Genomic DNA, 25044 nt, shown 5'->3' with positions numbered 1-25044 from the left:
ACTTATGTAATATATTGTCATTCTAATATGACTGCAAAGCAACAAACACATCCATCCAACTGCACAACAATCCATGCAAAAAAATGCCATCCTAGAAAAACCTTTCACTGTTACTTTTCTTTTTTTATTTACGATAACCTCTCTGCCTATTACTTCCTGTACTTCCCTAAATCAGTTGTTTAGAAAAGCTCAACTCTCTGAATCTCATAGATATCCATAAAATGGCAGCTTATGAAACACACTACGAAGAAAGACCTGAATAGATTACAGCTAGTACAGAACAAGGCTGCACGCTTTGCTCTATAGTGTCCTTACAGAACCAGCATACAGAGTATGCATGCCAGTCTCCACTGGCTAAAAGTTGAAGACAGGATGGCTACTGCACTTCTTTTATCAAAATGGCGCCTCTTGCAGTCTAAAACACCAGATCAGTATAGGCAACCAAATGAAAATATAGCCTCACATAACTATGCCACTAGAGGAGCAATAGAAGGTAGGTTTAAACTCCCAAGAACTAATACCAATTTTCTTAAACGCACTGTGGGATACAGAGCCATGAAGTCATGGAACCTACTACCAACAGAAATGTATATTAACTTTTGATATCTATAATGTAAAATATTTATATTTATAATGTAACGTATGTTTTAAATGTTTGATATTGGTATTTAATGTTTTTTTTTTATGTTTGATATCTGTATGTATGTCTTAAATGTGGACCCCACTAAAAGTAGCTCTGTCTTAGGGTAGAGTTAATGGGGCTAGTTCTAAATAAACAAATAAACAAATAAACACTACAAGTGCTGAAAGGAACCCTGACAGCGTTATGAAATACAAAGGAGTGGCCCTTGATTACTAATCTGGCTATGCATAATATTATAATGAGCAGGATTATGAATGACATGACTTTAAATGGCCCCTGTAAACCACACGGGATTGCTGTGATATATATTTAGCCTCTCACACAAAACTGTTAATTCAAGGGGCAATTCAACAAAATAAATTATATTGAATTGATTTTAGGAGTCAATATGTCTTCAAAAGGTAATCTACCATTGATTAACTCAATATTGACCATGCTACATACATTTTGCCCCTTTGGTGATTATCTGCTTTCTATTTGTATTACTTCCTCTCTCTCTGTCTCTCTCTCCCTCCCGCTCTTCAATGTGAATGGGCCTCTCTCACAGTCCCAGCTTATATGGATCAAATATTCTACAAGTCAAGTAGCTCCACTGGAAAAGAGCTGTTCACAGGCCTCTTCAGCCAGGGCAGCGGATCAGTGGGAACACTCTGTGCCAAAAAAAGGGGAAGTCACGTTCTGTATGGAGAGATCAGTATTTATGTTATGCCTGTGGAGTAACAGTTTAGTGAGAGAGGGATAGACAAACAGAATCTCCTCATGCAGGTCATAGCCTGAGCAACCTCACAGCAAAAGCTCAGTCCCACTGAGTAAGTGTTGCTTTGATTTTTATTCATGTTATGCAGCAAACGACAATGAACAATCGTGATCCATTATGATTGGCCAACAGGCTAACTGGCTAAATGTGTTTTTCCTTTTTATGTCTCATTTGCCCCCGGAGGTTATAGCAGAGATGGGCAAAGTTAAGAGTAAACTGGATGTCTTGCAATCAAATGGTGACAAAATGAAACATCCGATTTCTTTGAAAAAAATTGGGTATTTCTCTGGGTTTGAACGTTTACGATAATCTAAGACCACAAGTTGACAAAATGTATAACATAGGTCTAGTTGGACGTCTTGGAGAATTGTTACACATTATATCTTTGAGTGCAAGTCTTTCGCTTTTAAGTGACAAATGAGAGCCGGGAGCTACCATGGAAACTCACTGGAAGCACCTCTGCTAGCATAGTCCACTGGCGGATACAATATATCAAACAAAGGATGGATGTACTTTACAACCCAAGCTCTCTCCCCCTGCCCTTCATGTGTGTGTGTGTGTGTGTGTTTTTGAAGTGTGTGTATTTTTAGATGGTGCTATTCCAAGTAACATCCAGTGGCGCGATAATAATTCCTTTGATTAGGGCAACAGGTAAGAGGCTGGTAATCTCACCCCTGCCTACAGGAGGATTTAAACGGTGTAAACAGTCATCACTCAACCTGTGACAGCTCTACAGGGAAAACACACAGGGGTGCTGATTAAAAGGACAGCACCATTAATGCAGCCAACCACACACACTCACTCCCGCAGGTATTACAAGATGGGCTGTGGCAGGGGAAGTGACATTATACATGTTACCTGGAATAGCCCAGTCTAAAAATAACCCACACATGAGGGAGAAATGTGGTTATAAAACAAGTGTGGCATTGCTCAAAAGTGAAGCAGACAAAGGCTATCTGAAAATCAAAACTTGTCTCAGCTCAGCTTTCCTGCTTTGCTCAACACCTCCCAGGGTATTGAGAGGATCACTCTCATTTTGTCCCTGGCGTTAGATAGCTTCCTCTTTTATCATTCATCTCTGGGGTTCACAGTGAGGGGACATCCAATAATATAGGAGCGTTCTGAGAAAACCCTTGCCTCCCGTTTTTCCTGCAGCTGCGTCCTACAGAGCGACTGGGCTCCTCAGAGGCTTGAGGTGGGGTCACCAGATTGGAAAAGCGATTCTGAAGCCAAAGAACTGCAACAGCAAGCCCTAAAAATAAATTATCTTCAATCCGCGTCTCAAGCTCACAAAATAACACGTTTGATTTTTCTTGCCTCTCTACATAAACAGCAGTGTAAAAATGTCACGTCATGGGGGCGATTTCATCCCATTATCTTGTCTGTGAGGTTGATAGGTAATCAGTTAAGACTCCAAGAAGTTAGAGGCTGTTTTCAATTCAGTGACAAACTAAGAAGACTGGTATCTTTGTATTTGCGGTACGAATGTGAGGGTGGTATTAACCAATCAATTCTTTTTTAGTACTTTTGAAAGTAAGAGAATAATTGGATGTCAACCAAAATCCGTGGCAGCTTAAAAAGTCCAGCTACAGTACAGCTCCTTCTATGTACAGTTAAGATGCATGAAGGGGCTCTGAATGATGAATTATGTATTGAGCTTCAATATGAAGGATTGTGAAATAATTGAAATTACTCTTGGACCCAGAATGTGACGCACCTCTGCTTGTTGAAAATGATTTGCAGTTACTTGTTTTTGTTTCCATTTAATTTCTACATCGTTATTTCAACAATGTAAAAAGTGCTGGGAACGGAGAGAGAGATTTAAGTGTGTGTGTGTGTGTGAAAGGAACTGTTACCTTTTCCCCATGTGTAAATGCACGTGGCCATGATAGAATACTTTCTAATTTTATATTTTAAATTCAAGATAAACTAAAACTACAAACCAAGCAAAAGAAGAGTACTGACATTAACTGAATGAATGAGTTGAAACAACACTCTCTTACTGTGTTCTTAGTAGAACGTGGATGAAATCGAACTGGGAGGTGAGCGGAGAGAAGCCGAGAACGCTGGAGGAGTAGAGGGAGGCACTCAGACAAAGAGAGACATGCACATGCACCAAAACATTTCAAATACACACTTTGACTTTTCAGTGTTTTTTTTCCCCTTTCTGTATGATGCTGTCAGGAGGCAGCTCCCCGAGGGCGGAAATAAGAGAGAGACAGCCAGAGAGAGTGAAAATCCAGACAGAGAGAGAAAGGTGAGAGGGAGATTGTTTCTACTTGGTGAGTCAGAGAAAAGCTCTGCTTCACTGCCCTAAAGAGTGATTGACGACTGTGTTTCAAAAGGACAAAATTATGTCTGGTTCTCTCTGCATGGACACACAGTACTTCTCCTCTTGGCTCTTTATGCTGGCTAATTACTAGATCACATGTTATTGAGTGCAAGATCCAAGGACACTAACTGTAGGAATATGGTCTTTACCACCAATGACGGCAAAGTATTCATACTCACACTGACAATAGCTATTATACAGCACATTTAGTGCTGATATGGCATTGAACACTATAACAAGTGACACATTTGCGGCATCTTAAATGTCATTTTAGCCATTGTAAGGTACTGACCTGTTTCAGGTGTCAGGGGTGGGGAACCTTTTGAGGACCATTTCAACTTTTCTTACAGCCTTAAAGGGCTACACGAAATTACTGAGCATCACACTAATCTCTCTATTCAAATTGTTGGAACTGCTTCTCTTGTGCAATAATATTTGATGTCAGATGGTCGTGATGAGGATGCTACTCCCCAGTCGTTTTCCAGTTTTGAGTCAGTCAGCGTTGAGCAGAACTGAGTTTTGGCATGAGTCAAGTAGTAGTGCACGTCTTCTCAGAGTGAGGAAATCCTAAGGATGTACGTTGCACGGGGTTTATAGAACTTGAGTAGAGGAAGGTTGTTGTACTGAGCTTGTCATTGCTTTGCAGCGGAATGAGTTTGTGTTGAAGCTGGCAAGCAGATCAGCAGATTCCTCCATTGATTGCCTAACAAATATGTTCAATTCGTTTTGTTAGCTTTTCATGTTCCGCCACACCGCTCACCAAAGGCCTGAAGGAGTTGCATGTATAACATAGGTCTAGTTGCAGCATTATATTCAAATGTCACAACAGGTTTCTCCTCTTGCACAGTAGAACAATGCAGTGTTTACAGTTCCAGTGACAGCAGCTTTAAATTTGCTTAAAATTATTCCACATTAGAAAGTGGAGACATGAGGTGCAGGACGGGACAATAACGCTTCACCTTCTGCTCTGAGAGGAGCTTAGTGATGTCCAACATGAAGGCCAAATCACACAGCTACTTACCATCACTTTCATTATACAAACATAATTTGCCTTTTTTCAACTATACCACTGTAAACACCAAATCTAATGTTATTGTTCATGTAAGAGTCATTGCCATTCCTACACTGGTTTCAAACTGCCTATGCACAGGAGCTTCACCGGACACAAGGGCTGCATGTAATTAAGTGTAGCTATTTTTAATTTTACCCCATTGGTATCAGCAATTTCCTGTTCACTCTCCCACAGCCATATCAGATATGTATTAAATTACTGCTAATGCAAACCAAACCTTTCCGACTGCTGCTAGTGTACATTAAAATTATTCATCTGGCAAAACAAGGAGTGGCTTTCATTCCACAGAAGTCGCTGACAGAGCCGTGTATGTGGTCGGCTCCCACAGGGTCTTTAGGGGGGTTTTGAATCTGCCATTATTTTATTTGTGAAAGTGAGTAGAGAATAAGAAGCAGCTTACAGTGGCAGCAGCTTCTTGTTCCATTAAACAGAAGAGTGGCAGGCTGTACCTCCAGCTCCTCACACCATGTGCAGTATTGAATCAGATCCCAGTCGTAATTATGTCTGACTCACTGCTTTATTAATACAACATGCGTTTGCCTTTTTACACAGTAAACAGTTGCTTTTCAGCTGGATTTCTGACAAAGTATTTGCAGATATATTAAACCCCGGATTATGATAACTGCTGCTGCAAAACTGCAACGATTACAAGCTATTTCAAGTTGCAGTCTAATGCTGGGTTGTCAGGGTCTGATTCATTTCTTTATCCATAAAATAAATAAAACATTGATATGCTCTGATTGCAGGTTTGACCTTTAAAATAGCTCTTGAAAGGTTTGTAACAAAAGGGACTTGCAGGCTTATTCCAACATGTCACTGCTTGTCAACGGCAAAAGACCCAGCATGTCTGAAGTGTGTTGCTTCACAATAAAACACGTCTTGTAAGGTCCCTTCCTAAACTCTTGCTTCAGTGGAGTGTGTATACAAAATGATCGAGTCAGTTTTAACTGAGCCAGGAAACTTCATACTGTGATATGATAAACGTCCACTTTGTGAAATACATAGCAGTTGTACTTTTTTTTCTGATCTTGAAAAGCCTGATGGGATTTCTCAAGACACACATTCTAGTGAGTTACACTGTATAGATATCATATAATTATCACATAGCAGATAAAGTCACTGGGAAATAAAAAGCGTTTTACCCTAATAATTGCCAGGATTAGTTAAGTGCTGCTTGGAAAAACTGTTTATCTTATATGTGCTATATACAGTATGTCCAGATTCCCATTCATAATAATGTCTCACAGCATTTGCCAAAGGAATGTTTACAACTCTCGTATTATGTGCTTTGATTCTGACACTTTTCAAAACTTTACATTACTTACAGCAGTTTGTTATGATATCCATCGAAGGGATTTATGTGCCCAGTCCAGAGGTTTGTTTAAATGTCATGTGAGAAGCGTCTGATGAGGAATCGCCAGGGGCCTTTGACAAATATCTGGCACTGATCAGAAATCCATGTGAGGGAACTGTTTGCCCACTGCACTGTGTTGTTTACACTCGGCCTAAAATGTGTTTGTTTCTCTCCATCCTGGAGTTCAGGGAGCTTTTTTTTGATTTTATGAGAAAACCCACGAGCGCGGTCTGAGAAGAAACGCTATTAAAATCCACTTTGTGTCTCAACATACAAAGGCTGTTCCAGAGACATCTGCATAGAGCCAGACAATCCCTCACAGCCATTAAATCATAAAGTCAAACATAAAATGGGAACAATTGTGTGTAGTCTGTAAACAGCATTTCAACTTAGATGAGCAGGATAAGTGATAAGTTCAGCTGCTGAACATTACATAATTGCTTGAACTTTTTATCTCATACAGTTGGGGGCTGATTAAAGATGCTCTTCTGGCACGTACTGTACACACACACAAACACACACAAACACACAGACACACACAGACACACACTAACATTTCTCTCTCCTTTCCCAGCCAGACAGGAGCAGTCCTGTAGCAAAGGAAGAAGCAGCATTCTTGCTGTTTATCTAGTCATCTGATCTGGCCAGCGAGTCATGTGTTGGAGCCATGTTAGAGGCTCAGCAGCATGCTTTAGGCTAATCCTAACCCTAGTCCAGTGTATTCTGTTTTCAGTCTCTACTTTTCCTTTCACCATGCTCTCTATCTTTTGATACAAACAAGCTGTGTCATCCTCCAGATCACATTCGTTTAAAAAAATAAAATATGGCCACCACTGGAAAGGACTTCTTTGCAAGACATCTTTGCATTTGAGACATTCAAAGCTCCTCTATTTTATATTCCAAATATGGGTAAATTATTTTATATATATATATATATGAAACTGAAATGTGGAACTTTTCTTTTGTATTGAGGCCCTTGTTATGGAAAACCACAACCTGCTTTGCATTCTATTTGTTCAAACAATAGGTTTCAGTCAATAAACTGACCAAATGCGGAATTCAATCGATTGCTAAGAGTCCCTAAAGGTTTCGTAATATCCCCCCCCCCCCTCCACACACACACACATTGACAGTGTGATAAATGCAGTCATTATTTTGCTGACTTCAATCATCCTCGTCAGTGGATTGAAGAACAGAAAAAAAGAGAAAAGCCTTATTCTCTCGATTACTGGGCGGGCTGGGTGTAATAATAGCAATCCAGGGGAGGATGGTACAAAATCAAGCTTTGCATTCTGGAGCGAAGGTCGACAGTTTAATTGGAAGTGCAAATTGCGTTCACGTGTATCCCCACAGTGGATTGAGCCATGGATAAAGTGAACGTGCACACGGAGAATGTGTGTGAGAAGGAGCGGGGGGGTTTGGAAGAATGAAAGAGTGCACGTGGTTAGTCGAGCTAGAACTATCATCACTTTTGTGTTTTTACCTCCTTAAAGCCTCATTCACATAGACCGGGATGCTCCCACTGCCTGCTACCGGGGCAGCTAAGCTAATGCTGCCAATTTTTGGTTAAGAACGAGTAAATATTGACTTGATGACTGAAGCTCCCATCTGCTGGTGTGAGAGTAAGCGGCTCCCTCGCTTTCTGTCTGTTGTGCTTACGCTCTCCATCTCTCCCTCTGTTTGTGTGTGTGTGTGTTGCCCGAGTCTGCAGAGAATACCCCTGTCATTAGATTCAGCCTCCAGCCACACTTACCCTTGTAGTGGAGACCAACTCTCTCATCACTGATGTCTGATTTTGTTCCAGCAGCAAACGGCACCAGTCGTATTTATCCATAACATGTGGAGCTGTCGGGTCGAGGTTCAGGTTCTGATCAGCTGTGCTGCGTTAGAAGCCGAGACTGACGGAGCAGAGCTGAGAGGTTTAACGGTGCACAGAGCAGAGGGCAACGCTGGAAAGACCTGAGCCTCTTAGCTGTGTCTGCACATAGAGCTGCAAATCCATAATGATAAGTAGAGCCCTTCTATTACGATTTAGTGCTATATAAATAAAATACCTTACTTGACTGGAGCCAGACCAATTTAGTTGGTCTGCTGATTTAATCACCTGATATTGTCTTTCAAATATCTCAGTGTTGGCATTCGTGCTGCTGCGAAAAACCTTTTTTACGAAATGAAAAAGCTAAAAAGATACCTTGAATAATTTAGAAATGGGTGTTGTCATATTATTTAACCAGCAGATCCTGTTCTGACACTGTTACAGTACATGGAGCAGATCACAGAAGACAGTGGTGCAGTGTTAAGCTGTGTCTTCATAATATGCTGCTAACTGGTTTGTGTCTGGTAAGATACCTGCGGACTCAAGTTATGCAACAAGTAAAAAACATATTTATATTAATTCATAAGTACAAGGATGGTAAATTAGAGCTAAACATGGGCAGGTAGAACTAATGTGAACTAAAGTTTTTAGGAAACACATTGACTGCTTCAGGTGCAACTGACAGATACTTTTCTAAGAGCACACTTTAACCACTAAAGAGGGAGAACAAGCACGTAGGGTGTGTGTTTGATCACGGGTAACTTGTTGGGTCACTGGACATATGTTAACAGGTCTGGATTTGAGATCAGGGTCAGGTCCAGTCTTCGGAGCTCTCCAGGTGTGGGTTTGCAAAAATAGACCCATTAATAGTGACGTTGTGATGGCCGCACCAGCAACCACACACTGACATTCCGAAACATGGTGGTAACTTCTTGATTTCTAATTTGCTTAGTTGTTTGTTTTTGCACACGCACCCACTTCATATATAAAATAACTGGACACATTTTGATTTCATACAACATACTTTTATTTGTTAAAAATATTTTCTTTCTGTGATAATTAATTACGTTTTCTTTGAGTTACCAGTTCCTGGGGGGTTGTCTCTGGAGTCATCTGGCCATTCAGCAAAAGGAGGCCCAGCTCCAGCAGACCACCTTAAATGGCTTTGAGTCCTAATTGGACTGCACCATGTCTATTGCCATCATGGGGAAGGACATTGTTGCCTTATCTCTATTTGTAATTGTTAAATCTTTAATTATTGCTTGATATTTATATTTAATTCAATTTCCTTAGTTAATATTATATGGTTTAATACGGGGATGTTATGTTGTGGCGGTAGTTTGTTTTCAACGTTAGCATGTCTATGTGTATCCCCCTCTTTGTTTTGAGTGGCTTGACCAGCCACCATATATGTTCTCATCTCTCAGTCGAGGGGGGCTTTTTTTTGTGATGCTGTCAACTGGTCGCCAGCTGCTGCTTGAGGATAATTTGCCTTTTTACCGGTTGTGAGATTTTCTTTTTACTTCTTGTTAATGGAAACTGAATTAATAAACAACTTTTCGTTCAAAGAAACTCTGTGGCTCTCTGGTCTTCCTGCTCGGTCCCTCACAGACGTGTTTATGACCAGCTAGCTTGCTATTTATATCATATATCACTGTTTTTTTTTGGTGGGGGGGGGTAAATTGAGGGGGGTAAATTGACTGTATTTATTTAAGGCTTTTCTAAACTTATTGACTACTCAAAGCACCGTGCAGCACAAGTCCCATTCAGCCATTCACACAGACTCATACATTCATACAGCACTACTATATCAATCAAATGGCATTTAAATACTGCCAGCACAGCCATCAGCTCTTCCTCCTAATTCAAAGCCATTCCCTAAACTTGGCATCCGCCCAAAATCTTAAAAAGAGTAGTAAACATTTTACTGAGTCCATTAACGATGCTTGAGCAGATGTAGACATTGCCAGTTTTTTAAATCACCTGTAGGGTGGTGCTTGAATCTACATTCCCGATAATTGAATTGCACAAAAACTCAGTCATTTACGATACAATGGTTGAAAACATCTCTTACTTTTTAATTTGAAAAACAAGCTCCTTCGGCACATTTGGATGAGCATGAAACAGTTTTACCATATCAGCGCAGCCATTCAAATCCCGACCGTATCATTCTAAAATGCAGTTCCTTTAAAAGTGACAGCAACCCGGCCTGCATGCAGCCCCAAGTAACTGTCACATCCATATTTTCAATGAATGTCAAGGTCTGAAAATGCGTCTTAAGGCCGAACAGTGTATCAGGATGCTGGACGCAGACATTTGCAATGGGAATTGATTTAGGTAGGTGTTGACTGGTACTTTAAGCTCTGTTACTGCACAGTGTTGTACAAGCTGAGTATACTAATCTGTTAAAATATGCACAGCAGCAGGAGCAAGCTGCACTATCCCTGCTGTACTGAATACATATAGAAATTAAATGAGCCATAATCGCAGAAAAAAACCCGGAGAAACTATACATGAACCATGTCCGTTGCACATCATTGTCCCCCTCATTGTCCCCCTCATTGACCACACAGAGGCAAACCTCTCTTATATCTATGTTATTATGCAGCCACATTATGCAGTAGAGAATTCTAAGCGAGGAAAGATTATATTGTTTAAAATCACGAAAAGAGATGAAGACTTGATCAGAGTCAATGAGCCTGGAAAGTAATGTAATCTTATACTATTACAAAATGATGAGTCCTTTGTTATCCTGACTTCAGCGACAGCCTCCAAAAAAGGGCAAAAATAAAAAACGGTGTTTTTCCTTGTCTTAAAATCCTTATTTTTCACACAGTGACTTATATTATATATCATACAATTTTTTTTGTGCATAATTCCAATAAATCGTTTTTTTCTGTGTGACGCTTGCATGTTCTGTTCTCCCTGTGTCTGTGTGGGTTTTCTCCGGGGACCTTCCTCCCACAGCCCAAAGACATGCAGGTTTGTTGTATAGGTTAATTGGTAGGTGTGAACCTATTCAGGGGATACCCAGCCTCACCAAATGTCGGCTCTTATTGCCTTCTGCTCCCCCTTTGACCCTCAAGAGGCAAAAAGCAGTATTGATAATGGATGAATGTTAATGATCTTGCTGTGTTAAAACTTGCAAGTTAGCCGCTTGTTGAATTCAAGCTACTGAAATAGATTAGTGTTAAGCTTTCTAAAATAAATTCTGATGAGTATCGGAACCATTGCTCAACCCTAATAGATATAAATTTTCGATATTTAGGCAAACATAATGTGGGGATAAAGAAAAAGTATACGCCCCTCCTCTATAATATTAAAGCTTAAGGAATGCATCAATTAATCAGGCCCGGGCCGACCAACATCCTTCATGCTACACATGACATCATTAATACAGATTACATCTTTAATGCAGAACATATTATAGAGAGCAATCACCTCTCAGCCGCATTACAGTTTCTAGGTTGGCAGGAGGGAGCACACGGCTGCAGCAGCCACGCAACCTGCTTATCAGTGAGTGATGTCTGGCCATGGACGGGCGAGCACTGCAAATCAGTCTTGTTTGAGCGATACAGTGAAAAATTAGGGCCACTTGCTTTCATCATTCAGCACAAATCCAATAAAATGTCTCTCGGCCGCAGCTCTCGATGCAGCTCGTTTTACAAATGCAGAATGCTTTGCGGGGAAACGCATTTGTATTCCCTAATGAGGGAGACGGGACAACAAAAAGGCAGAAATAAGAGTTGAGTAGATTTCTGTGGTAAAGCCAACATGGCAGGAAATACCCCTTATCACTCCTCGACTTCCTGTTGGTTGTTGTTTAGTTTCGTTCTGGGGTTTTCTTGTGCTCTCAGAAGCACATGAGATTACACACCGAGACATCCCAATTACATAAATTGTCAGGTAGGCCTACAGGGAGGAGGAGGCCATATGTTTCATGGACATTATGCATACACTTTATTTAATTGACCTAATGCAGATTAGTCCATTAATATGCAATCGCAAACCGGCTGCTCCGGAAACTAATATTGAAAAGGTTATGTGAAAGCCTTTCGCCAGTTGCTACCAGGTGGTTGCTATCTGACAATTCTATCATGGGCTGATACAAAATAAGATAAGACAGAGAAACCTGTATTGCAGCAGAGAAAAAAAGACTCACCAGTTCAGCATCAAAAACACTCAGCGGGAGAAGCTCATGTCTTGGCCTGCAGAGACAAAAAAGGACATACTTTAAGAAGGAGGGAGAATTCCATAAATCACAGGAGACCTGAATGTGGACTTATTTGGCTGAGGTCTGAAAACCTGTTCCGTGCAGCAGGAAGGACGGGACCTGAGAGAGAACCGCTCAGAGAGGCGAGCACATACCACATCCTCTTTAAAGCCGCTGCTGAGGAAAACATCAAGTAAATCATGATATTGACAAACAAGCCTTAGAGCTTGTCAGATTTAACGATGGGATAGCGACAGGGTTGCGATCCAACACGTTTTTCTTTAACATGCTGCCATAAGACTGGGTCTGTCAATCCTAGTGCCAGTCTGCTCGTCTGTCGGCCGATCAATCCATCCGACTGTGCGAGCTAGATCTCTCTTTGAGGGCTTCAGAAACATCCAGGAGGATGACTGACAGCTTTGTCAAGGGAGTCGCGTGTGAAGAAAACAATACGTGCTGGGATAAAAACCTGCTAGACCACGTCGAAACAACAGGGACTGAAGAGGAGACAGCCGAGCTAATATAGACCAGACGTCTAATAAAAAGGAAAAAAAAGCAACATGAGATAAACAGAAAGGAAACAAGCGGGCGAGCATGCCAGCCTTTAAAAAAAAGAAAAAAAAGTAATTGAGATGTACAGTAAACTGGCAGGCGGCGGGAAGGATTCCAACTCAAGTCCCACCAGAGGAAACCTCCGACCTTCGAGCTACTCAATACGATGTTGGCAAGGACGCCAGTGTGAAAACATGCAAACAGAGAAAAACAGATTTTTTTCCTACACTTTCATTTGCCGTTTGGATCAAACCCTTCAGCTACAACGTAGATTAGCACAACTTCCAGAATCCCAGAAGACAACCCTGGGAAATGTGTGCGCCTCAGACACGTCTCATATCCTCATCGCACAAATATCCGTGGCTGCATCACAGTCACCTTTGTAAACATTGAAATTGTGAAAAAGAAGCTGCGGATCCAGGCTCGACATGTGTGTGGTCACGACTTTGAAATTTTGTTTTACTTTCCTCTCCTTCCATTATGTGTTTTTTATCCGCTTGTCACAATCTAGAGTTTTGTTGTGACTCAGAGCAAATATGTGGTTTAAATGTACAGAGATATTGAAAAAAAACACGTTCTGATTCTAATTCCGAACACTTCCTCCATCCAAATCTGAACAGTAAATTAAATTGCGGCCCTCGCCACCTGCTTTGAAAAAAAAAACACATGCTGCACATTTCAAGCAGGACACAAAATGACAATTTGACTCAAAAAGACCGAAACAACAGCCAGTCTCACAATAGAAATTCGTAGCGCTCACAAAATCGGCAAATTCTCCAAAAACATTATGTGATTCCAGGGAGAACATGAGGCCATTACATTTTTAATGGTGGTTTTCCAGCACGATAATGAAGCATTATCATTTAAAGCCCTAATACTGACTAATGCTGTCATCATATTACCAAGTACACCAGGACAACGCTGCCCTGTGCAAGACCTACTGAACAGAACCAATCATTTCTGACGACCGAGTACACCAAAGACATAACACTACACAATGTCCTCTGCTCCAAACAAAAAAAACACACAAAAAAAAAAACACCTGCACACCCACAGCCTGTAAGCTTCTTAGTACACAACTCCATTCATCGACAAAGCCTCCCAGTCCGGGTCTAAGCCACAGGTAAGGGATTGGGATTGTGTGAGGGAGGGTGACGTTTGACTGTAATCACCACTGAAACGTTTACGTGGCTGTGTCAATACGCCGATGCAGAGTTTCTTTTGTGATCCATCGTTTGCACCCGAGGGCAAAGTGTGAGCGGAGCCGTGGGAGACAAGACGACCTTCTGTAATTTGACATTAACACCCACTGTAACACTCCACGAACAAAAAGTCTGAGATAAGATAAAGTGGCCAAACAGAGTTTACAGCACTGTGTCACACCTGTGGGGCTGTTTTTTACAAGATGAATACTTCCTCTGCAAACACGGCTCTCGCCTCCCGATGCAGAAGTGGACAGAGGACGTCCGTGTGAGCAGAGAACTCCTCGAGCAACAAGTTTGTTCATTTACACCCAAGTGAAACCCTGCGCCAGACAACGCATTATGGGCTGTGTGGACTGCAAACAAGCCAACGGGTTATTCCTGAACAAACACCAGGCTCACTCTCTGCCTCCCGGGTGTATGTGATAAAACAGGTTATGAAAATAGAAACCTGCTGTCTGAATCGAGAGTGTCTTTTCCAACCTGCATCAAAGAATGACATCTTCCGCTGTAGAAAAAACGGATGCAGACAGCAATCTGACATTGATTAAACCTAAAACTCGGTGTCAAGCCAGGAAATCTTATCCCAGCATCTTCTTTCCACTCACTTATTTGATGCATATGAAGAGAATAGGCTGAAAATGTACATGGTTTTGACAGATAGAGCAAGAGAAAACTGATTTTATTATGTTACATGTGGAATATTTGATTGAAATCGCCATGCTCCCTGATATTACAGTGGAGAGGCATTGAAATAGACAGACAATAAGCCTCGCTTGAGTCAGAAAGCAGCTCTTGTGTGTGTTTGCCCTGCCAGTGGATCCATGACACCTTGCAGAGTGGGATGAATGCATGGCAGCTGCAGCTCCCACAGTCTGGGGACGCAACATATTAAATTAACCTCGCAGGAAAACCCTCGTTAGTCCGCACATGTGTTTCATATATAAATAGATACAGAACAGTGCAGCGGACCGTAATGTCAACACGAGCCCGGAAACAGCCGCCCCCGCGTCGGTAATAAGTCCGTTGACTTTTATGGCCCCTGCGCTGTCACCGTGTGCCTGTCACAGCGGCCGGGGCTGCCTCTCGCTCTGTCCCGCTGCAGCTAGCTCCGGAGACTAGCCTCCCTCCCCCCGGCAGCCGCTGGAAACATCCAGCAACCAACACCCCCCCTCCCCCCCCACCGGCACCCTGCAAGTTCTCGGGCCGCGTGTGTCGCGTCTTTACCTGCGAGAGAGGAGGAGAGGAGCCGCAGCGCCGCCGGAGAGTAGACACCGAAGCCCCCGTTACCAGGCTGCTAAAGGTCCGCTCGGTTTGAACGCGTCCGGGCTAGCTAGCTAGCGACACACGGCTCGAGAGCGCGCGCGCGTGTATGTGTGTGTGTGTTGTGATGGAAGCAGCTTTAACGTGATGGAGTTTAAGCGCCTGTTTCCCCAGCATCCCCCAGTTTGACTGACAGCTCCACGTAACCCTGCGCTAAAGTGAGCCCCCTACCCCGAAGCATCACAAATCATCAATACGAACAGGACGCGACCAGGGTCAGTGTGTGTCTGTGTGTGTCTGTGTGTGTGTCTGTGTTTCTTACGTGATGTCGCTGCAGCAGGAGCTTTAATCCGGCGGCGGTGAGGGAGGAATGATGCTGTGCAGAGTCCGGCTCGGGACTTTCTCTCTCCCTCTCTCTCTCTCCCTCCCTCTTTCTCTATCTCTCTGTGTGTGTGTGAACCTCTCTCTACCACAGTGTCTTCCCTCCAGCTGCTGCTCTGTCCCGTCTCCACCCTCCCTCCCTCCTCCCTCACTCCCCCCGCTGCTCTTGTACCACACTCGCCCTCCAGTGGAGAGAGAGAGGGAGCGGCCCTGATGCTGCTGCCTGTGGTGCTTTGATTGGGAACACCCCCCCCCCGTCTGCCTCCCTCCCTCCCTCCCCTTCTCCTCCTCCTCCGCACCCACCACACAAAAACGTGCGCGCGTGCACAACAGGCGCGCGTGCTCGCAGGGGAGTGAATGAGCGCGGCTGGGGTTGACACCAGGGGTGAGTCATCCAGCAGAAGCATATCCAGCTCTCTCCCTCTCTCTCTCCCCCCCTCTCTCTCTCTCCAGTAGCTGACTCCTGCAGACAAACCTCCCTCCTCCTGCCTGTGAACAGTGTCTGTGATGCCCGTGCTGCCTCTTTCTTTACCGTGGAGCATCAATTCATTGCACTTCTGTTTCATTCACTGGGTTTCTCAGTCCTGTTTCCACAATGTGAGTTTAGCAGCAGTATCGTGCTGGCAATAATTCATCAAACGGAGTTGATGCATAGCGGGCCATCCACTAACCAGAGGGTCTTGCACTTTCAATCTCTGTCTCCCTTCCCATTCCACATGCTGAAGTGTCCTTGGGCAGGAAACTCAACTTCCCCCATTGGCCCTGACAGTATTATTATTGAATGTATTATTTCTCTTTACTTATTTAACTTGTTTTATTTTGATGTACTAACACTAACCCTATGGTAATTCAGTTTCTCCATATAGTAAATTACACACTGGCAGACAACTCACTTATCAGTTTTTCCATGGCCATATACTTTTTTCTGCGGTAGACTCTGGAGTTAATATACATATAAGTTCTTTGGGGAGCTGTAGTTGAATACAAAATATAGGTATTATAATTTAAATTCCAGCAGTTTATCTTTTATGCATCATAAAGTCTGGGGAATTGCAAGACATTTAAAAAAATGGAATGGCTGATGCAGCAGAGTAGCCCCAAAACTATTGGATCCTGTTATTGCCATGATGCAGCTCACTTCCATGCATTACAGCGCGTGTGTCTGTGGTTTATAAGTTGTCCACAGGCAACCCGAGATCGCACTGATCATCAGGAGCTGCTACAGAGCGCCAGACGACACCATACAAATATTGTGACAGGTTGAAAAGCAACAGCTGGGACGGTAACTTTTATTCGTGTGTGAAACCAGTGGAGTTAATCCTTGCCAGGGGAATTTGTTTCCCGTTAACTGTGCGACAGGATATAAACTCCAAGAACTGTTGTTTCGGACAATTTCTTTGTCTTTCACAATTAACATGGCCTAAAAAAGTCATCTATGACGGAGCGAGTGAGGACAACCCTGCAAAGCAAGGTCACTGTGCCTTTCCTCGACCGTTTAGAGGGGACGTTTTAGAATTTAGGACATGGTCTTAGGGATAATATTAGAATTACAACCACAGTGTGATCCAGGTTAGTCTTAACATCGCTTTAAGGATTTGTGTTAGGTGGAGGTTTGGATATTTTAATGGCTCATGAGCTACGAATAGGGCTAAGATGTTTTCATGAGGCACTTTTACATGTCTGAACAAGTCTGTGTGTTTATGTGTGCATCCTTGTATGTGTGTGTCTGCTCCTTGTACCTTCTAAGCAGCACCCTGTGGTCCTCTCCTCCTCTGGCGTCCCTCATTAAAGCCCAGTTACAGGACACCTCCTCCTCCTCTTCCCTCGCAGCAGATGGACTGACACAGGGCGATGATTTCCTGGGAGTTTGGAGGGGCGTCACTGTTTATATAACTCAGAGAATCTTATTAAAACGCCGCTCTCCTTCCGTCCTGAACTCTGGGTTAATTAGCTCGACTTCCAAGTCGCTGGTATGCGCCGAGACCTCTCTGAATGGTCACGGATGTTGTTATGGACGACCGGGCTTCACTTATCTCCTGACGCCTGTTGGGGATTCTGGTGGGGGAGCTGAGACTGAGAAGGGACATAGTGTTTATGAAGTCTGGAAAACACACACACTTGGTAATGAGCACAGAAATACTCAGAAATAAGGCTATATAGCACTCACTGTTGTGATCAAGAGCTAAAAGCATTGGTCATACTCCAGGTGAAATTCCCTTCCCCACTCTGATGCCATTCACTGTGAAACGCATCAGGAGCTCAAGCAGATATTGAAGTTGAAATACGATGAATCATCAAGGGAAGTCCAATAAGCAAAGAGTACACAACAAACATGCGTACAAATATGTTTACTATTGTACGTGACACAGTTGGTGTTATAGTACCTTATATCACACAGGAACCTAACACTTCTGTTTGATTTCGGTGCTTCTCAGTGACAATCAGTGAGGGAATTACGTAAGTTCTCGAATTTCTGTTCCTCTCAGGGTCATTTCAAAGATATTGTTACCTAGGTGATGAGGAACTAGGTCATTGAGCCTTTCTCCCTGCTTCCCCCTGCCCTTGATATCTATATGCCCACCACCACCCCCAACAGATACAAACACACACACACACACACAGACAGACACTCTCTATCTAGCTGGTTATGGATCATTATATCACACGTGGCCTGATTTCTGCAGTGCAGTTATACACAGTCTCTTTTTTACCGTCCTGCCTTTGCCTTGTTACAAAGACTCAAAAATGAAATGTCTATTCCTAGTCAAACAATAAGCAATGACATGTGACATTTAAATGTGAAACAAACAGCAATCACAGACTGGGACATTAATTTTGGATAAATTAGACTCAGATGAATACAAATTTAGAAAATAAAGAACACAACAGGATAAACGAATGATAGTAATTAACAAACACAGACATAAAGGGTTTGAGATGAAGGAATAAATATGAAAAACACAATATTAGTTTCACCAATGGCAAATTAAAAGACACACAACTCCACTCCAGCAATGTACAATAATAGCCACATTTATTATTAATTACAGGCAAAGTCCCTTTACACTATGTATTTTTTTCATCAACTTCATATTTTATCCTTTGTGTCATACATTTACATTTCCAGAGTGCATACACTTGATGAAAAGGGAGGAGGGGCTGTTAAATAAAGTTGGTTCAAGACAAAACGAGAAGAAGGACGTCTCGCATTTCTCATGAGACACATGTCAAATACTGCTCATCACAAGCATTACTCAGTAGTGGTACTGTACTAAAAAGTGCACACGGTCTATTCAATATCAGACAGCTTTGTATAGTATGATGGCATTTGAAACAATGATGCATTTCACACATTCAACATCAAACAAGGCAAACCAATTCAAAGGCACAGGACTCTCACATCAACATCATCTTTTTTTTTGTTTTGTTTTTAAGTAGTTTGTACTCACATGTCAGGTTATCCGTCACTTTCAACAAGTATTTCTCTTAAAGGAAACTCGGCTGAAATATGATTTGATATAAAATGACACACAAATGAGTGAAATGGCACCGGACAGTTAAGGAAGTAGGAAACACTTCCTGTGTGGCTACTGGCAGCACAGTTAGAGGCCAGTGTGCAGGATTCAGGGTGATCTATTGGGGGATCTTGATTATAATATCCATCATTCTGTTTTCATTGATGTTTAATTAGCTGTAACTCAGAAGCATGGTCTATTCGTTCACTCAGAATGAGCCATGGACTCTTCCACGGAGTCCAACCTTGTTGCACCACCATGTTTCAGTGGACAAATCAAAACAATGGCTCTGGAGAGGACCTTTCATGTATTTATGATATCTGAAGGCCTCTCTAGAATTTCCCACACACACAACCTTTAAAGAGGAGATAGGTCAGTTGTCATGAGATCATGTTCACGCTGGTGTTCTGAACTAAGCGTTTTGGGGGTCTGCTGAAAAATGACAGAGCTGTTCCCTCACTTCAGCCTAGAGCTACCAATTGTGGGCCGTGATTGGGAGAAATGCCAGTGTATCTCCTGTTGTCCCATGCATGTACTGGGCAGGTGCACAGTGAACAGTGTTAAGAAAGAAGCCACTTCTACAGAACTACAGAAGGAATCCTCTTTTGTTTGAATGTCCTGGTTTGACATTATCAGCTCAAGGGTACAAAGGGAGAGGCTGCAATGAGTAACCTGTTGGCTCGAGCCAGAGGATGTTGGATCTGTTGTTAAAAGGTGTGTCGTTAAAAACAACTTTTTCAGTTTTTTGCCACAGTGATGCATCAAGCCACGCCGGGTCCCACTATTTTGCAGGTTCAGTTTTAAATGTTTAAGAGAAAATAGATTTACATTTAATAAACATCTCTGCTACTGAGCTAGTGAAACGTTTACAGCTGGTCAAATACATGCAGATACTGTACAGCACATGTTCCCTTCGCTCCCTCTCTGGACAGAGCTGCCCACAGTCCAAACAAACTTGTTAAAAAGTAGCCAGGATTTAAAAAGAAGAAAGAAATTGATGACAGACCACTGCATAACATTATCATGCCAAATATCATACAAAACCAAATAATGGTTAAAAATGGATGGTTTTAAAAACAACATAGCAGCAACACAAAGGCTTAGTTCTGTGAGAACAAAATAGAGAACCAGCAAGCCACCAGTGCCTCTGGGTTTAAGTAAGAGTTACATAGTTACGTAGTGAGCCTTCAGTGCAATGGATGTGTGAATCTAAATCTTATAAAGATGGAAGCTGTAAAGGCTGAATATGCAGTGGTTTCTCTACAGTACAAGTTGACTCCACTTTACTGACATGACCACTGTAAGTTAATTCAAAACCTTGGCACCACACACCTCACTGACCACTTCTACTACTACTGTCAATATCATGATAATAATAAAAGAAAATCATAAAAAGAAACTACTCTCTCTGTGCAATAGTTCAAGTAAGTTATTTCCTGCAAATAGTTAGTGCTTTGTAACACATCCTGTGGCCGTATCGAAAGAGACGACGAAATACAGGCAACATACAAATACACAAAAAAGAATGGTTTAGTGGACAAGACTGCACTCTACGTAGAGAGAACCTCTACTCACCACTTCAGGCTCAGATTTGATCTAATCCTCCCTCTGGTTAAAATTAGGACCAAAGTTGGGGCAGTCTCATGATACATCTGTCGCCACAAACACATCCAGCAACCAGTGTCCCAGTGTGAAGCATGGAGCCGAGATCAAATCTCTAAAGGGATGTGTCGTACACTCTTTCCGACGAGCCCTCCTCCGTGTCGTCCTCAGACTGCGACGCCTTGTGGTTGAGCTTCTCCGCCGTCGAGGACGTGACCAGGTTTGCGTTGACTCCGTCGTCGCTAAGCTTGGCCTTGCTGCTGTCCTGAACAAATTCTTGGATCTCCACAGGTAGCCGGCGAAACTTGTCCTGGTACTCCTGGTCCAGATCGCTCTGTAGCTGCAGAGAGAAGAACACTCCAATCAACGGAGAATCTCTACATCAGGGAAAATAACACCACTAGAACATTAAACGTCTAATGTGGAGTGTTATATATTTGACGAAGGAGGTTATAAGGAGCAAAGCAATTATCAGAAGTGAACAAACTGAACTAGCACGGAACTCAGTAAAGAGATTTTCTCCACCAAGGCCAAACAATGCAGTACATCCATCTAGCTCTTATAATAGAAACATATCAGGAAAACTAGTTGGAAGATCTGCACCAAATCATTTACACTCATTTACACAGAGTTTATATGATCTGGTTCAGATCATATAATCATATAGTTTATATGATTTGATTTGTTTATGTCAAGATTCAGACATTATTTCATGAGAACCAGAGGGAAATATTTCAAATGTATTATTTTGCAATGTTACGAGAAGTGATAAAAGAGAGTGCTCTGGATCCACATCAAATTTGAAAGCATTCTTCCCCGGCCAATGCCACATCCTTCCACAAACCAGTGCTTATTGCATGACCCTCTTTACAAGCAAAGACACAACATACTTAGCAGAGTTAACGATCATGAGCTGCCTAATCGACAAAGAGGACTGTTCGACAGGCAAACACTCAACATGTCATGAACCTGATGGGTCCAGGAACATGACCCGTGACCCAGGAACATGACCCATGACCCAGGAACATGACCGGTGACCCAGGAACATGACCATGACCCAGGAACATGTCTTTCCTGACAACATTGTCTTATAGCAGCTTCTCGCCCAGAAATCAGATCTCCTAATTCTTGAACATTTCGGCAACAATTTGCAAAGGAGTTACTGCTTCTTGTTCATATGCCATGCAAGCATAATGTAACAAGACAGCGATATATACAGATAGACGTAGAAAGAGAGCTGGATAATCAAATATTTCCATACCTTAGCTTAGACATTTCAGAAAACTAAATGCAATTTATTCCTGTTTTAGGAATGGAATCAGTAAACTTTAAACAAATCTGCTAGGATCATTGTAAACACATCAGCTCTGGTGAACATTTGAGCAAACTTTTGTTAAATTACAAATCAAGAAATCAAGACGGAGGTCATTATTCTATAAAAACCAACAAGTGCAATTCCATTATTTGCTCTCCTTTTAGCTCTGTGTTTGGTCTCCACCAACTCCAAATGGAAATATTTGGCTCATTTGCAGCTCAATGCACCACAGTGTTCACTTTGTCTGGTTTTCAAAGTTTGGGCTTCTACTAAAACTCCATCCATCTAGAAACACCAGGGACACAAATGTTGCTGGCTAACCCAAACACCAAACACCTAAGTTATGTTAAACCAAGGAAAATAGCTAAAAGATATTTATCTTGATTCAACTTTCACATTACATATAGTCACCTGAACCATTGTAATACTGATTACAGCATCTCTAATGATTTCTTCACTTTCCTTGCTGTGTTGCATATGATGAGATATAGTTGATGCTGCAAGAGTAACCAAGACTTTTATGTAAAAACAGATTTTCATAGGACTTTTCATAGGACTCGATAGGACCTTAATTCCATTACATACAGTAGAGACTGAAAAGAAAGGCTAGGGACAGAGTGACGGATAGGACATGACCTTGAACCCCTGACAAGCGCCTCTGTCCGCTGAGGCAGACACCTCTGCAACCATTTACTACCACACTCCCTTCTCTCTCCGAGAACTAGAAAGGAGAAGCTGTTTTCTCCCAGGCATAGACGCCCCCAATGATTACAGATGACAAGATTGTATTCATTTCATTGTGCGCCAATAATTGCTGTAATGCTGATTTCTCTGTTTAACTACCCGACAGGCTCCCACGGGAGAGCAGTAATTAAAAGAAAAGCTGCTAAGACGAATGGTGTCAGAGTCTCATCGCTCAATACAGTCACGTCAGCATTATGAGAGGTCGAAATTACCTGCAAGCTCCAACAGGCTTTATCTGGGATCCATATTTTGTGTGAGAAGCCTTTGTTAATCGACCGAGGGCCAACTTCAATCTCACACCTAACTTCTGACCCATGAGAGAACACAAGGAGGGGAGTGGGAATGAAGGTTATGGATTGTCATCAGGCTCTGGACGGGCTCATTTTCTTCCCTCTCTACTTCAGGTTATAAGATGGCACTGTAATTTCATTTGAGAGCTCTGCATAACAAAATGAGAAAACCGCTTACAAAGCACTTGATTGCTATTAAATTGATTCCTATACTGGGAAAGAGGTATATCATATGATATTGGGTTATGTATATTATGAGTGTGTTTGTATGTATGAGGAAGGGCTCAATAGGCTTTGAGTCCAGATCAAGATGTGTCTTCATGTATTCAATCTTATTACGGTACTATTTCTAAGTATCAAATGACCTCTGCTCATATTCCTAAGCTACTTTACTTATTATTTGATCAGATATTTCCTGATCTATGCCATGCAACCTTCCTGAGTTTAGACTTATATGTTACTTAAAAAATTCTGTATTAAACATGAAATATATTTTGTTAAATAAAAATTGTCATTATGCCAAAATTTGTATTAAGTTATAATTTATTATTATTATTATTATTATTATTATTATTATTATTATTATATAATTTTAATATGGAAGATAGCCAAAGCATCTCGATCGCACCCTGGCTGCGTTATATATACTAATCCTAAAATGTATCAAATATTTTTTTCTCAAATATGGTTTCTGTCCTTTTAATTAGTCCTTATAGCGCTAATGATTTTCCAAGCATACATTTTTCAGGTAAGTTTAATATTTGATGCTATAATAACTGGGTAAACCATCATGATTGACAGCCGAGACTGACTTCTGGCATATGCAGGACCTCCAAATCTCTAACCTCCGATCACTTCTGCCCAGATCACGGCTTCAAACGCACAAGATGGCAGTGTTCGGATCTGGGACATTTTAGCTTAATTTCTGGATAGTGGGAGGAAGTGGAGACGTGTCGTCCATCTTTATACACAAGCTTTGGTGTGCCCTGTCACATCTTGTGGAAATTACGTTGGAAAAAGTACTGTCTGGTATTCAGTAGTTTCAAAACTCAATTTCACGGTCTGTTGCCGTGTTGTTGTTAGAATACAATGAATATTTCCATCAGAATTCATGAAACATTCACAAGAAATCCACAGACGACTCCTCCATCTCTTCAGCTGTATTCACCACAAATACTGTGTGTAATATGTTTCTTATAAAAACCTAAAACCCGAGCAGAATGAAAAATTCAAATAAGTCACATGTGCATTTAAATGTATGTGCTGTAAAATACTGAACACAAGTGAGACCCAATCAGCCAGTTACCACAAATAGCTGCACTGTACCCGATGCCGTCTGTCTTTATGCAAAATGAAGGAGCTCTTGACTTGTGTCTTTCAGATGTTTTGAGTGCCTCATTGACGTGTGTGAGAGCCCCCACCAAACATGGCATCTCAAGGTCACCTTCCCCGAAACATGCCTCCCTCGCTGCCTTCCTCTCACTGTCTTTTTCCTCTTTTCTTTCTCTCTTTCTTTCTCACTCTCTCTGTGGGTCTCACAGAGAGGCCATCCCGCACGTCGCAACCAGATGGCTAAAGATGCACCAAAGCTCGTCTCTCTTTCCCCGCTCTGCACTGCGCATGACCTACTTAGGGGTGGGACAGACTGCACAGTGTGTGTGTGAGTGTGTGTGTGTATGTGTGTACAGCCTGCCTGCTGAGGCACAAACACCCTATGATTAAAGCTGTCATCTTTCTCCCATCTGATGACACCATGGGACATGTGAAGGAGGTGGGAGCAGGGGGCAGAGGAGCCAGGCACCAGGCACTCACCAGAAAGACATGTGTCCGTCTTTGACTGCTTGAATCCATGTGTGTGTCCTGTGAGTATAATCAACAGCTCAGAAGCAAACAGTGGCAGCCGTCTGTTAGAGTTTGGATCCCAGTAATGCCCGCACTTTGTTTTCTCAAAGGGAAATCTCAAGGAATCATAGAAAGATGGAAAATTGAGAGA

The 25044-nt window shown here is 42.1% G+C and overlaps 2 protein-coding genes across 4 annotated transcripts in view; both read right to left on the bottom strand.

Moving 5' to 3' along the window:
• The window catches only part of LOC128460020 (1-phosphatidylinositol 4,5-bisphosphate phosphodiesterase beta-4), a 69205-nt gene extending 51796 nt beyond the window's left edge, over positions 1–17409 (bottom strand). Inside the window, exons 1-2 of one of the 3 annotated variants that reach the window (XM_053445023.1) lie at positions 17325–17409; positions 12137–12182 (exon numbers count right to left, since the gene is read on the bottom strand). The gene's annotated coding sequence lies outside the window, so the exon portion shown is untranslated. Of the gene's footprint in view, positions 1–12136; positions 12183–15168; positions 15279–15526; positions 15704–17324 lie in introns of those variants that run through there. The other 2 variants (XM_053445021.1, XM_053445022.1) reach the window with 2 other exon arrangements.
• Positions 17410–18618: 1209 nt separating this feature from the next.
• LOC128460288 (1-phosphatidylinositol 4,5-bisphosphate phosphodiesterase beta-1) overlaps positions 18619–25044 on the bottom strand; it is a 105162-nt gene continuing 98736 nt past the window's right edge. The window contains exon 33 of the mRNA XM_053445405.1: positions 18619–21042. Coding sequence (XP_053301380.1) covers positions 20818–21042 — 225 coding nt within the window. The 3' untranslated portion in view covers positions 18619–20817. The remainder of the gene's footprint in view (positions 21043–25044) is intronic.

This window comes from Pleuronectes platessa, chromosome 17 (assembly GCF_947347685.1).
Source record: "Pleuronectes platessa chromosome 17, fPlePla1.1, whole genome shotgun sequence".
Lineage (NCBI taxonomy): Eukaryota > Metazoa > Chordata > Actinopteri > Pleuronectiformes > Pleuronectidae > Pleuronectes > Pleuronectes platessa.
The sequence above is the reverse complement of the archived record's forward strand: the minus strand, read 5'-3'. Positions and strand labels throughout refer to the sequence as shown.